The 15,012-nt window shown below is 37.1% G+C and overlaps 1 protein-coding gene across 1 annotated transcript in view; it reads left to right on the top strand.

Moving 5' to 3' along the window:
- Positions 1-14,544, top strand: part of GRK7 (G protein-coupled receptor kinase 7) — a 42,177-nt gene extending 27,633 nt beyond the window's left edge. The window contains exons 3-4 of the mRNA XM_007434301.3: positions 1,542-1,813; positions 11,974-14,544. Of these exons, the coding sequence (XP_007434363.1) occupies positions 1,542-1,813; positions 11,974-12,298 (597 nt within the window). The 3' untranslated portion in view covers positions 12,299-14,544. The remainder of the gene's footprint in view (positions 1-1,541; positions 1,814-11,973) is intronic.
- The last annotated feature ends 468 nt before the right edge of the window (positions 14,545-15,012 follow it).

Below are 15,012 nucleotides of genomic sequence, written 5' to 3'. Positions count from 1 at the left end.
ATTTGCCTCCTCCCTCCAAAAAAGGTTTAATTAATATCTGTTCAGTTTCAGGCTGCAAAATGTCTGTGATTGTTGTTAACTTTATAAAACATTCAATTTTTAGGTTAATAAAGATCAAAGTTTAAATACTGTAAGTTCTGAATACATTCAGAGAAGAAGGAAAGAATGGGGTAAATATAAAGAAAGGGGCAATCTACCACATATACTTGCAGATAAGCCGACCCTTGAAATGTTTGTATGTTTTAATTTTCACAATTTATCAATGGGTAGCACATTTTTCATGGCATTTTGGTTAAAAATATGAGAGTCAACATATCCATGGATGGCTTTTCTGCAAGTATACTGTATATAGGATATACTGGTACTTTAAAAAAAGATGAGGGAGAACCTATCATATATACTTGGGGATAAGCCCATCTGTGGATAAGCCGAACCCAATTTTTGGGGCATATTTTGGCATCTAAAATTCTCGGCTTATCTACAAGTGCATATGGTAAATGTTTTTGCATTATGCTTATCTTCCTTCTTTCTAAATTTTTCTTTCATTACAATATCAAATTCCAAAAGAAAAAGAAAAGAAGACATTTAAATGCTTACAAAATATTGATTGCAGTTATCAGCAACTGGTAAATTTATATTATAATCTGTAGGCATGTATTTGTGGAGCCAGTTTGGTGTTGTGGTTAAGGTGTCAGACTAGAAATCAGGGGTTGGTGAGTTCTAGCCCTGACTTGTGCGTGAAGCCAGCCGGGGACCTTGGGCCAGTCCGTCTCTCTCAGCTCTGGGAAGGAGGCCATGGCAAACCACTTCTGAAAAATGCCGCCAAGTAAAGTGCAAGGGGCAGTTGCCAGGAATCCAAAATTACTTGAAAGCACAACTTTCAAGGATATACAGTACATGACATACTATTATACTTTCTAGTTTCAATTTTTTAACTAAAAAATATGTAAATATTTTAACATGTCACTATTATATGTATTTACAATTTACTCATATTCTTGTATTGTGGCACACAAATTTGTACTTGGCTTGGGAAATTCTGCACAAAACAATTTTTTTCCACTCATGGGGATGTCATAAAATAGAGGGAGCATGGCAGGGAGGTGTTAAGTGTGAGTAGGAGGTGAGAAGCTGTTCTGCACAATCATTTGTCAAGAGGCCAGGAAGAAATTCAGCTTGGGGTAGTGGGGATATGTGTGTGTGAGTGTGTGTGTGTGTGTGTGTGTGTGTGAGAGAGAGAGAGAGAGAGAGAATGAAGTGTTTGCAAATTGGATACATGTGCGTGTGTTCCTAATTGAGGAATCAGTGCAGTACCCAAAGCCACAAATGTTGCCCATCACTGTTTTTAAGCAACCATACGTAATACTATTTTTCAGATTACTTTGCCAAAAATTCTGTGTCATGCCTCAAATCAAGATACTTTTTCATGACTAACATTTAAATGGAGCTCTGTGGGATTCATCCAAGGAATGAACTGCTTCTCATACAAAGACATCACTAATTTGGAATACTTTCATTAAAACTATTTTATGTTGTCATAGGCTGGCACTAATGGATACATGGCTCCTGAAATCTTAAAGGAAGAAAGCTACTCCTACCCTGTAGATTGGTTTGCTATGGGGTGCAGTATTTATGAGATGGTTGCTGGTCGAACACCATTCAAGGATTTCAAAGAAAAGGTTGATAAAGATGAAGTAAAAAGAAGAACCATAGAAGATGAAGTGAAGTTTCAGCATGCTAATTTTGATGAGTCAACAAAAGATATCTGTAAACTTCTCTTGGCAAAGAATCCTGAAAATCGTTTGGGAAACAGGTATTTTTTTCCCCCTTTTGACTGAGTGGCACTACCATAATTTTTTAAGGAACTGAAGTTCAAATGCCAATACTGTAAAGAGCTAAAATCTGTTTGGGTGCAAAAATAATCTAGCCACAATAATCCCCTTCTCCCTGGTTGGATTACTGTAATGCATTGTGCATAGCTGCCCTTGAAGGTTCCTTGACTGCTTCCATGAGGCAGAATTCTGCAGTCAGGATTTTAACTGCTATAGACAGTTTTGTTCTCTTTATCCCAGTGAGCTGGTTGGTTCTTTGCTTCCAGACTCAATTCAAGATGTTGATACTTATTTAAAAGTCATAACTATTATCTCTTCCCATTGCTCCTAAAGAGTGTCTCTTCTCATATTGGCCTTTCCATATCTTAAGATCTGTACAAGTTCTTGACAGCCTGGGGATCAACAGGAACTTGTACAAAACCTGGAGTAAGTTTTGACAGATGGCTGCATCTACACATCTAAGTCATCAGTTAAAATCCACCTGCCCCAGGCCCTGTTAAGGAGAATAATTGATGGATATTTTCCCACTAACTGATGCTTATTGGGGAGGGAGGAAATCAAAGCAAGAAAAATCCACCAATCCATTTTCTTAACATGGCCTTCACACAGTAAAGAACAGCACCATTTGGTGATATCCTTCCTATAGTAGGATAGGAATCCTCAGCAGCAGCACATTTTATGCCAGCCTGGTTTTCTGCTGGCTGAAGGATGTGAATAGCATTTTAACTGAATTGTGGGGAAGAGCCCTTATAGAGCACATAAGAGAATCTGAGAAAATAGTGTTGTTTGGTTTTTGCTGAATTTGGACCTGGAGAGGCCCAGGTTCAGTTCCACCACTGAACCACAGAGTTCATTGGATAATTTGGGCCCAATTTCTCACTCCAAATTCCATTTCTCACAGAGTTAATGTGATAAAATATGGGGAGGCATCCCCCACATGTGCCCTGCCCTGCCCTGCCCTGAGCTCCCAAGTGAAAAGATGGTATGTAAATGTAATAAATGAATAAATGCCACATTATGGAGAAAATGGTTGAATAATCATATTCTCAGGTCTAAGACATTTTAAAGGAAGTTGGCATTGGGAGAAAAATAATAGATGTTAAATAATTTCACAGTAGCAAAGCCTGTTGTAAAATACACAATCAGAGAAGGAAAAATCTTGACTTACACTTATTTATTTTATTGTGCTTAGAGGCTCTCCAGTCACAAAGGACTCTGCCATCATATGCAATTTAAGCTTTGGTTAAGTTGAGGATGACCCAAAGCGGAAAGTTAGGGTTTGAGGAAGAATTCTTAGGACAGATAGGTGGCTGGCATTTTATACATCCCAATTCAAGTATTCTTTTTTGAAATGAAAATGGTAGCTATGCTAATCACTCCTCTAAACATGGTTACTAGGGAATGAGCCTGTAATGATTGTAGCCTGCATGCCAAACTGTAGACTCACAGTCTACCTCCCCCCAACTGAGACATGAGTCTTGGTCATGTATATGGAGTCAAGGACCCAATCCACTATCTGTGGGATATAGAAAAGACTTGGTTGTCCATGGAAAGAAGCTAGTTTCCATCTCCCAGACATTTGGAATCTCAAAAAAGCTGAAGAAGTCCAGGAACACTGAAGCAGATACATTTGCTCTGTAGAAACTGTAAACTGTATAGCTAGGAATTTGTGCTAGGCTTTGCTTTCTGTTTTCCACATTGCAAGAATTTCATGTCCTTTACCTCTCTGAACAAGTTATGAAACTGGGTGTTTAATTTTAGTTTCCAATCATATTTCAGTCTGTATTCCTAAGGATTTTTCTTTCTTTAGAATCTCTTGTGATGTGTAATAATAGCTTGAAATCCACTCCTAGAGAATTTGGGCAGAGTGCTCTTCATCTGAGGGCTCTTCAACTCTTGATTTTTTTCTTCTTTTTTTGTATTGTTTGTATTGCTTGTGTTTTTATCATTGTTGTTAGCTGCACAGAGTTGTGTGCCACAAAATGGGCAGCCATATTGATCTTTTAAATAAATAGATAGATAGATAGATAGATAGATAGATAGATAGATAGACAGACAGACAGACAGACAGAGACAGACAGACAGACAGACAGACAGACAGACAGACAGACAGACAGATAGATAGATAGATAGATAGATAGATAGATAGATAGATAGATAGATAGATAGATAGATAAATCTGTAGCAGAACGGGTGAGACTTGGGCTGAAGGCTGGTGATGGCAGCAGGAATCACCAAGCTGCTACTCCAAAGCAGGAGATGAATCAAGATCCTAGAAGAGGAGGCTTGGGACTTCTAGTGTTTCATCCTGCAGGCCTGCCACACTACAAAGCCATATTAAACTAGAAATAGTTTTGAATTTTCTTTTTCTTTTTTTAATGCCAATTTAATCATAGTGGGTAACAATTGTGAGAAGGGGGGCAATTTTTTTTTTTTTTTTTGAAACTGGCACATTGCATGTTGGATGCTTTGTTTATAAAATAAATGAAACAAGCACCCATGTTTGGTGTCATGTGTTCACTCACGGTCCTCTGTATATCATTGGACTTCCATGAAGCTCTGATAACATTTAGTGGCAAAGTTATGCAAAAATTCAGACAATCCAAAAGGGAGAAATATTTTTCACTGAACTGTAGAGAAGTCTTTAACAGTGATTATAGACTGCTTCAAATGTCAAATGCAATGGCTTATAAATATTTAAATAAACCCATTCTGCTTGAAGAAAAGGGCAACATCTTCCATACACGCAAGAAGTTTATTCAGTCACAGATATCATAATACAATATTTATGGATACATTCTTGTGTCTAAAGAATTAATATTCTCTATATCAGAATTTCATAAACGTATGCCTTCTAGATTGTGTTGGATACCACTCCCAGCTCACTAGCCAATGTGAGGTAGGGCAAAAGTTAATTTTAACCTAATTTTAAAAGCCCCTAAAATGCAAACTAGAAAATATGAAATTTAAAATGAAATAATAATAAGTCCATGTATAGTAAACTGGAATAGCTGTAAACCATAATCAGATTTTAAAAGTCCTGAAGAACCAAAGCAGTATGAAAGTCCTAGAAATAAATAAAATGAAAAGTTGGAAAAAGGATGCAGTCAGGCTGCTAGCACACTAACTTTTTAAAAATGGTAAAAGGAAGACATGGGACATTGGTATAAATAAGGCAGCCAAACATACCTCTGACGCAGAAAGTTTAAAAACAAAAAGAACCATCAAAATAAACAAAGAATAAATATATTTTGTATCCTTATACTATTCTGCTTGTGGCTAATGCCTGTTTTTAAATCCTACCCTATCTTTTTCTTGGGGAAAAGTTGTCCCAATTATTCAGCAAAAGGGCAGAGATGCATTTTAATGCCTGCGCATTTTAGATCCTGTACCTTCTGCTCCAGTTTGTTGAATGTTGTATTAACCTCTAAAGGATCAGAGAATTGCCTTGCAATTATTATTTGTGCAGATGTTTTTCATGCTGCTGTTGATACTGCCAAATGTGCTGCTTTAGCATTCTTTACCAGTTGTGATCTTTCCATGTCATGGCAAAGAGGTTTTGCTTAGCCCCTAACGATTAAACTGTGTTTCAAAGCCAATGATTGGAGCAATCGATGCAGGGTATACAGAAACAGAAGGAAATGCTGGAATTAAAATGTTGATTGAAAATACTAACTGCAAAGCATAGATGTCTTAGTCACCATAGTTAATAATTTGAAGTATACTATTTATTTATCTCTTAAATTTATATTCTTCCTCTTTGCCAAAAACAACACCCACATGGCTAACAAGTGAAATACAGATGAAAATGTTACTATGTTTATAGTTAAAACATTAAAATAAATACACTAAAACTATGATTGAATGCATCAATTAAAAAAGTAAACAGCACTCTTAAAAATCTATTTCAGCAAGCAAATATGTTTCAGTCCCAAACATTTCTTGAAGTAAAAATATCTTGATCTGTATGCAGAAGACAACAGAAAGAAAGAAGAGGCTTGGCTTCTTCTAGCTTGAGTTCCACTGAGAAGGTCCTCTGTCTCATTCTCACAAAATGTGGGCCCCAAATAGGCAACTTTTATGGGAATCTTAAATCTTGCATATGTTCATATAGGAAATGTGGGCTTCCAAAAAGCTTACACTCAAAGTGAATAGAGTATTTATAGATTATAATACATTTTTCATTGTGTCCAGAAACAGTCTGATACCCACAAGTATTATCCATGCAGCTATCAAAATCCATCAATGACATGCTTGTCTGTCATTTGCTTTTCACTGCCACTATGTGTAAGATATTGTGACTGAGGGGAAAAAACATTCATTGTATATTGGAGGGAGGAGAAATCCTGTCTATGCTTGTTACACTAGAGATATTGTTCAAGAACAACTTTATAAAGATTAACTTAAGATTCTGGTAAGGTCATTGAGCCCTTGGGTTATCTGTTTAAGTATGCATTGCATAAGTCAAAGCTTCTTATAGGCAGCTTTAATTTGCACACTTGACCCTCTAAAAAGGTTCTGATTAACAGCAAACATCAACAATCCAAGGGTCATAAGAGGTGAACTATTTCATCTCCTGGGTACAACTATGTCACATTTGTAGAACTAGGTTTTCCACAGGGCCATGCAAAGAGAAACAGATCACTAATCAGAAAGAAGCAGAAAAATATTTTATTTCCCTTTCTCGTGTATATGAAAAAAAAACATATATGTAGGCACTGGAAACTGATGTTAACAGGTTAATCCAAGAAGAGTTGGATTTAGTTGTTGCTTGATACACACCACTTTTCAAAATTAATTTACAAATACAGTGTAACAACTGAAACAACAAAGGAGACTAATTAAACATTGGTCTCCAGCAGGTTATTAAGTCATTATCTCCAAAGCTGAACACAGTCAATAAGTATTTGTCAGTTTCAGAAAAGCAGCCTATATTAGGCCCAATATACTGTCCAGAGAAAAACATTATTTTTGTTGGGGCAAGCACTGAGAAGGCTGTGCTCCTAGCAGATGCCAAGTTGTAGCATTTGAAAAAGACTGGGTGAATCTCTTTCAGTAGATATTCCCTAAATGCCACAGTAGCAAAAATACTAAGTGGGATAAGAAAGACAAATATACAGTCAGGTCCAGAAATATTGGGACATTGACACAATTCTAACATCTTTGGCTCTATACACCACCACAATGGATTTGGAATGAAACAAACACAATGTGCGTTAACTGCAGACTGTCAGCTTTAATTTGAGGATATGTACATCCAACTCAGGTGAACGGTGTAGGAATTACAACAGTTTGCATATGTGCCTCCCACTTATTAAGGGACCAAAAGTAATGGGACAGAATAATAATCATACATCAAACTTTTCCTTTTTAATACTTGGTTGCAAATCCGTGGCATTCAATCACAGCCTGAAGCCTGGAACGCATAGACATCACCAGACGCTGGGTTTCATCCCTGGTGATGCTCTGCCAGGCCTCTACTGCAACTGTCTTCAGTTCCTGCTTGTTCTTGGGGCATTTTCCCTTCAGTTTTGTCTTCAGCAAGTGAAATGCATGCTCAATGGGATTCAGGTCAGGTGATTGAGTTGGCCATTGCATAACATTCCACTTCTGTCCCTTCAAAAACTCTTTGGTTGCTTTTGCAGTATGCTTTGGGTCATTGTCCATCTGTACTGTGAAGCGCCGTCCAATGAGTTCTGCAGCATTTGGCTGAATGTGAGCAGATAATATTGCCCAAAACACTGCAGAATTCATCCTGCTGCTTTTGTCAGGAGTCACATCATCAATAAATACAAGAGAACCAGTTCCATTGGCAGCCATACATGCCCACGCCATGACACTACCACCACCATGCTTCACTGATGAGGTGGTATGCTTAGGATCATGAGCAGTTCCTTTCCTTCTCCATACTCTTCTCTTCCCATCACTCTGGTACAAGTTGATCTTGGTCTCATCTGTCCATAGGATGTTGTTCCAGAACTGTGAAGGCTTTTTTAGATGTCGTTTGGCAAACTCTAATCTGGCCTTCCTGTTTTTGAGGCTCACCAATGGTTTACATCTTGTGGTGAACCCTCTGTATTCACTCTGGTGACGTCTTCTTTTGATTGTTGACTTTGACACACATACACCTACCTCCTGGAGAGTGTTCTTGATCTGGCCAACTGTTGTGAAGGGTGTTTTCTTCACCAGGGAACGGATTCTTCGGTCATCCACCACAGTTGTTGTCCGTTGTCTCCCGGGTCTTTTGGTGTTGCTGAGCTCACAGGTGTGTTCCTTCTTTTTGAGAATGTTCCAAACAGTTGTTTTGGCCACGCCTAATGTTCCTGCTATCTCTCTGATGGTTTGTTTTGTTTCTTCAGCCTAATGATGGCTTGCTTCACTGATAGTGACAGCTCTTTGGATCTCATCTTGAGAGTTGACAGCAACAGATTCCAAATGCAAATAGCACACTTGAAATGAACTCTGGGCCTTTTATCTGCACGTTGTAATTGGGGTACTGAGGGAATATCACACACCTGGCCATGGAACAGCTGAGAAGCCAATTGTCCCATTACTTTTGGTCCCTTCACAAGTGGGAGGCACATATGCAAACTGTTGTAATTCCTACACCGTTCACCTGAGTTGGATGTACATACCCTCAAATTAAAGCTGACAGTCTGCAGTTAACGCACATTGTGTTTGTTTCATTCCAAATCCATTGTGGTGGTGTATAGAGCCAAAGATTTTAGAATTGTGTCGATGTCCCAATATTTCTGGACCTGACTGTAATTACACATACTATGGCCTAGTTATATAAAAGATTTTGTTTACATGCAAATCAACTGCCATGCACAGAATTCTCCCACCTATGTTCTCCCACATAATAGAAAAAAAGATACAATCCTTGCTAACCAACAACCCTCACTTCCCCACATCTCCAGAATTGATTGTTATGTCAATGAAACTAGTACAGTAAAGAAACAGTTGTACCCCAATCTAGCTCAGAAAACTCTAATAATACAGCATGTCCAAAGAACAGCTAAACAGACTTCAATATATTCATTTTCTAACTTCATTTTTTGAGAAAACATACAATGTGCCCATGATGAAGTTAAATAAAAATCTTTTTCACCCAGAGCTTGAATCTTGATGTTTTCATCAACAGATCCATGTAGTTTTCTTGGTCTGGCATGAATGCAGCTGAGTGTGCTCAACTTCCAATGAATCTGGGGGGGGGGGGGGGAGCAGTGTTCTAGAAAATATAATTTCAATGGTCTTCTTATAGATGATATGATAATTGGAAGTAATACAAAAAGACAGTTATAATGCTAGAGAAGAGGTAAAGGTGTTTGGGGATATCGTTTCAAAATGTTTACCAATCTGCATGTTTACCAAATAAAAGTATAAAATAAATCTGATTATTAATCTAGCAAATGAATTAAACATATTAAAGCTTGTTTATGGGTTAGCTCAATGTGTGATCCAGCCAACTATGGCTTATTCAACAAACTGAGATTAAAGAAACCATCACTAGACTTCTCAATCTAAATCTGCATCTGGTAGAACTCCACCGGTCAACAAACAAACATTCTCTAGCTATACTCCCCTTCACCATGCTGTTAGGTGACTCTTGTACATGCATACAAAGGCCTAGTGGTGGTGCTAAAATGTCAGTTTCTAAAAAGGGAGAAAGTTATGGCCATTGAGTTTCCTTTAAGAATTGTTCCCTAACACAGCCTGCTGGCACACAGCTCAGAGGAAAATATCAAACAGACTTGGATGTCAGTACTGAAGAACCTGTGGGTTATGAAAAAAGAAGCCAAGATTTTATAGCTGGGCACTTGAATCTAATTTGGGTGATTGTGTTTTTATCACATCAGCATTAAAAGGAGGGAATGCATAGAAATTTACACATTTTTTTTATTTTACATGATTATGTCTACAGAAAATCATGTTCTTTAATACTACTCAGTTGCATCGTTTGCTACCTGTTTTGAAACACTTGATTTTTTTCCCCCAAGTAATGAAATTCAATGATTGGAGTCAATTCTATACCATTTTATTCATTCTGAGATTTATGTAAGTGCACATCTCTGAATCTGATTCAGGATGTATCCTTTCCATCCTAGATGGGCAAAGGCAAGGAGCTTCTTTCAAATTAACTGAATTTATTCGACTTAGGCACTGTCCAACTCCAAACGAATCTGTGTGTCTCACCATGTAACAAAAAAGATAAAATATAACAGTTCAAAATAAAACCAGCAAAACAAATAAGTTAAAAGCGGATAAAGAACAATATGACAATTCTGACCAACAATAAAACTCGTAAGAGGCTCCACCGCCCTAGGCCAAGGCCTAAGAGATCAGCCAGGTTTTCAAGATCCCCCAGAACCCCATCAGAGTGAGAGCTACCCGGATTGCAGGGGAAGCTTCATTCCAGAGGGCAGGTGTCATGACAGAAAAGGTGCTCCTCCTGGCTTATCCAGCCAATAAGAAGCAGGGTTGAAAACAGTAGAAAACAAAACAAAAACAAATAATGACATCCATCTCAATGCACCTACACTCCAGGAGTTGCATAGTTTTCCATCTTGTCTTCAGATGCTTTATGGAACTGCCATATCTTAATAGAACTTCAAAGAGGCAGCCTGAATAACAGGGGACAACATTAGTTTTCAATATAACTTTATTTGAAAGAATGTTGTTGTTGTTCAGTCATTAAGTCATGTCCGACTCTTCGTGACCCCATGGACCATATCGCGCCAGGCCTTCCTGTCCTTCACTGCCTCCCCGAGTTTGCTCAGTTTCATGCTCATTGCTTCAGTGATGCTATCGAACCATCTCATCCTCTGCCGTCCCCTTCTCCTTTTGCCTCAATCTTTCCCAGCATCAGGGTCTTTTCCAAAGAGTCCTCTCTTTGCATTAGGTGACCAAAGTATCTGAGCTTGAGCTTCATTATCAATCCTTCATTTGAAAGAATGCTTCTTATATATAGGACCATTGTTAGATTAAAACAAAATGTAGCTGCAATCAAATACATTATTTGGAAGTATGTCCAGAAAAAGAAGCAAAGATAAAGTAGGGTGAAAAAATGACATACAAAATGACCTGAAGTGCACCAACCCTGTCAGTTATCAGCTGTGCAGAAACCAGGGGAGACAAATAATTGGACTCCATGCCATGCAGGGCTTTATAGGTCATGACCAGCACCTTGAATTGCACCCGGAAGCAGACTGGTAATCAGTGCAGCTCATGGTTTCTCCAGCAAATCAGTAATCATGCCAGATTTGACCTTCTCACCTACGAATAGAATCTTTGGAATGCATTGCTTGTTTTCTGATAACTCATTTAGTTCCTTTGAGATTCTATACATGGCCACTAATACCAACTGCAGTTCTCTCACACCTATACATTTCAGACCATAGATTAAAATAGAGACATGTTTATAATACTTAGAGATAACTATGTGCATATTTTCATATTTAATCTCACAATACCATTCAATATCACGTGGCAACTCATAATTTCCAGTCAACAAAGTTACTGGCTGGGGATGATAAAAAGTACAGTCCACAACATCTGTAAATCACCAGTTGAGGGACAGCTAATATATTGTTTCTTTAATGCTGCTCAAGTTATCCACAGGGAAAGAAGGCAGTGCTGTGTTTAACTAAGGAATACTAGACATTCTCAGCAAAAGATCTGTCAGGATGTGATATAAGCTAGATAGAATCTGTAGATGGGGCTATCAAACCTTTTGTTAATGTTTTCAAAACTAATGAGGGAAAACAGGATTAAACTGTAACAAATTTAAAATCCATAATTGCTCATATTTTATGCTGGAAATGCTTTTAGTTTCTGCTTCTTTTAGACTGTTGGTATGACTAACACATTTTTATTGTATTCTGATCTGGATGGACTGGGAAAATATATGTGTATTAATCTGCATAAAAGCTTATTTATGGAGTATTTTTCCCCACTGAGTTATTAAAGCTTCTAATTTGTAGAGAAAAAAAGACCTCGAACTTAATTAACTAACATACCTTTGATCATTTCTCTCTGATCCCACTGGTAAACTTATCTACAATCGGTGTGTGCATGAGTACAAATTTGCTATACAGGAGTAGTTTCTTCCTGCTTGAAACAGTTTCTTGTTTTGTTACAGGAATAATGATGATGATCCCAGGAAACATGCATTCTTCAGATCAATAAATTTTCATAGGCTGGAGGCAGGTATTATTGATCCTCCCTTTGTGCCAGATCCATCAGTCGTCTATGCCAAAGATCTTTCAGACATTGCTGATTTCTCTGAAGCTCGGGGAATTGAGTTTGACGAAAAAGACATTGAATTCTTTAATAAATTTGCTACTGGTGCTATCCCAATACCCTGGCAAGAAGAAGTTATTGAAACAGGACTCTTTGAAGACCTGAATAATCCCAACAGAGTGGTTGAAGGTGACTCCAAATCTGGAGTTTGTTTACTCCTATAAATCTCAGATTAGTAACCTAAAAGGTGGGAATGTATAACTGAATCTTCCAAGATTTCAAAGGCTGAGAGAAGTTTAGCAAGATCTCACTGACACCATAAAGGCAAGCTGAGTACTATATGTCCTTTTCTGTGCTGGAAATTTTGCAATAAAGCTTCAAGATTCTTTTATGATAGTGAAATAATTTAAGAATTTGTGATGGTTTCTGGACAAACAATCTTAGCTATTAGGACACAGCACTGTATTTGGAACTGCCACTATTTTATTATAATTCCATATTAACACACACAAATTCTTTATAAAATGGACACCACTCTTATGAACAACAACGTCAAAATTGATTTCAGTGATGTAGAGAACTTAGAACCCTTATTTAATGTGCTTTCAGATACATGACTAATAAAAAAGCATTATGCAACTCTTCACCTTTTTTTCCTTAACAGATTTTCTCTGAAAATAAACATTACAACTGGTGGGAAAAGGTGGGAAGTTTACAAATAAAGGAGAAAAATGTCTGGATCTCATATAAAATGCTGTGAGACAGGGCAAGTACACAATAAAATTCTCACCTGGAAGAACTACTAACTAATCCTTATAGTTTATGTGCATTATAGATTAAGCATTAATTTGTCAAGTAATTTTTAATACTGATTTCAATTTCCTATCAGATTTCCTGATAAGATCTTTTCATATTGATGAAAGCTGTAGTTTAAATTAAACAAATTAACCATGCCAGTTTGTAACTGGTGTTTAAGTAGAGAAATACAAATGCAATAGAAATGTTTATTCAGTGAGCAGTGAATTTAATACAATTTGTTAATGATTTTTACAAGTGCATTAAAACACTGAAAAATAATATAGTTGTATTTGAATAGCATAAATATATACAGCTGGTTCTTATAAAATGCTTTGTGAATGTCTCATATCCAAAATCCATTTTTGACATTCTGAAACTAGTTCACTCACTCACACAAAGAGTGTGCACTAGAAATGTTGGAATTCTTCACTGAGAGTAAACTATCACTGACACAAATAGCTTGCTTGAGAGTAAATTTCCATGTTTGCACTGGAAATTATTTATACAAGGAAACGTTCACTCAATTCGCCCTCCCTAAATTCTCATTTATTTTTTTTAATATGTGGCAACTCTACAGAACAAACAGTTTAAAAGCAATTAGACATCTTAGGGGGGATGGACGGATGGATGGAGAATTTGCAGAGCTACACCCTCATTAATATAAAATAAAGCATATCCACAATGATGTTTCAGAGTACTTTCCAACTTGTTTCCAAACTTATTTACACACATATTGCTACACTGTTTGACAACACAAACATATCAAAATGTTTCCAATTCAATACAAGACTCAGTGAAATAAACACTTATTTCAATTTATAATATTCTTCATCAATTTATTTCCATGACTGATGTTTAGTTAAGCAATTTCAGTTAAGAATGTATTAGGGCTACAACATCTTAGGATCCAAGAAAGACACATTAATTTGCATAAATATTTATGACTTCTGCATAATTTGCAGAACATTTTTAGTCATGTGGCTTCAACACCTTCAGTTTATACCTCTGGTTGGATTTTACTATTTCTTGTCTTCCATCTTGTGTAATGGCCTTCTTCAAACAAAAGCAAAACCCCTTTTCCCCTTACAGGGCCAATAATGCTATCACAGTTCCTAAATGGCCACCTAAAGACTGGGAGGGAATCCAGAACACCAGGGTAGGAACAGTGTTAGACCCAAACACAACAAATAGTGACCCAGTTCACTGTAATTTTTGATAAGCTGATGTGCTAAAACATTATACAAATACCCCAAAGTAAATTAAATATAAAATCTCTGTCCTTTTCTCTTGTTTCCTGTTGTGCCCACACACACATTTCTAATATTTGTTGTACACTGCCCAGGGTCACCTGTGATGAGATGGGTGGCTATATAAATTGGTTTAATAAATGAATAAATAATCAGAATACTTTTGGTAGAGTTGGATTGTTCAGAAAATACACATACTTGTCTGTTCTTTTTGCATTTCAGCCCATCCCCCAACTCACTTAACCACCAACCATATACAGTACCTAATGCTTACAGTGTAATTACTTGAAGAGTAGGCTGTTTGGATAAAAAGAGATATCCACTGGCGTAGTTGAGGAAAGTACAGCAAAGGGGGCAGAGGAGAGGAAGGTGGAATTAGAAGGGAATTATCATGAGCTTTGAATGCCTTACATCACTGAGTTTCCTAAAACATTATGTCTTGGATTGTTAAAAGAAGACTAAAATATTCTGTAGATTAAATATTTTAGTTACTTAAAACTCTACATGTGCTGGTAGTCCTTTTTTAAATGTATGTTATAGGGCACAGGATGCAAAGAGGACCTAAATAAACATTCTCCCCTTACTTTTTTGGTAGTTCTGAAAAGTCATTGGGTCAGCCAAAAGCAACATGAAGCCTAAATAGTCCACTTGTTTCTTGAAATACTAGAGTACCAAACCCTGAACATCTTGCATGCAATTGTCTCTTTCTTAGTCTGGTCTGACTACATCAGAACAAAATATAGGCATGTAGCATTTTATTCAGCTACTGAGCACTCTTTAGCATTTATCTTAATCAATGACAAACTAAATGACATGTTTTATTCAGCTGCTAAGTTCTCTAGACTTCTATTTATGCCCTATAACTTTTTTAAACTAAAGATTATTGTACTTGA

The sequence above is a fragment of the Python bivittatus genome, unplaced genomic scaffold (genome assembly GCF_059951505.1).
Source record: "Python bivittatus isolate LINGU-HERP-01145 unplaced genomic scaffold, Pbiv_v1 ctg000980_np1212, whole genome shotgun sequence".
In the NCBI taxonomy this organism is placed as follows: Eukaryota; Metazoa; Chordata; class Lepidosauria; order Squamata; family Pythonidae; genus Python; species Python bivittatus.
The sequence above is the reverse complement of the archived record's forward strand: the minus strand, read 5'-3'. Positions and strand labels throughout refer to the sequence as shown.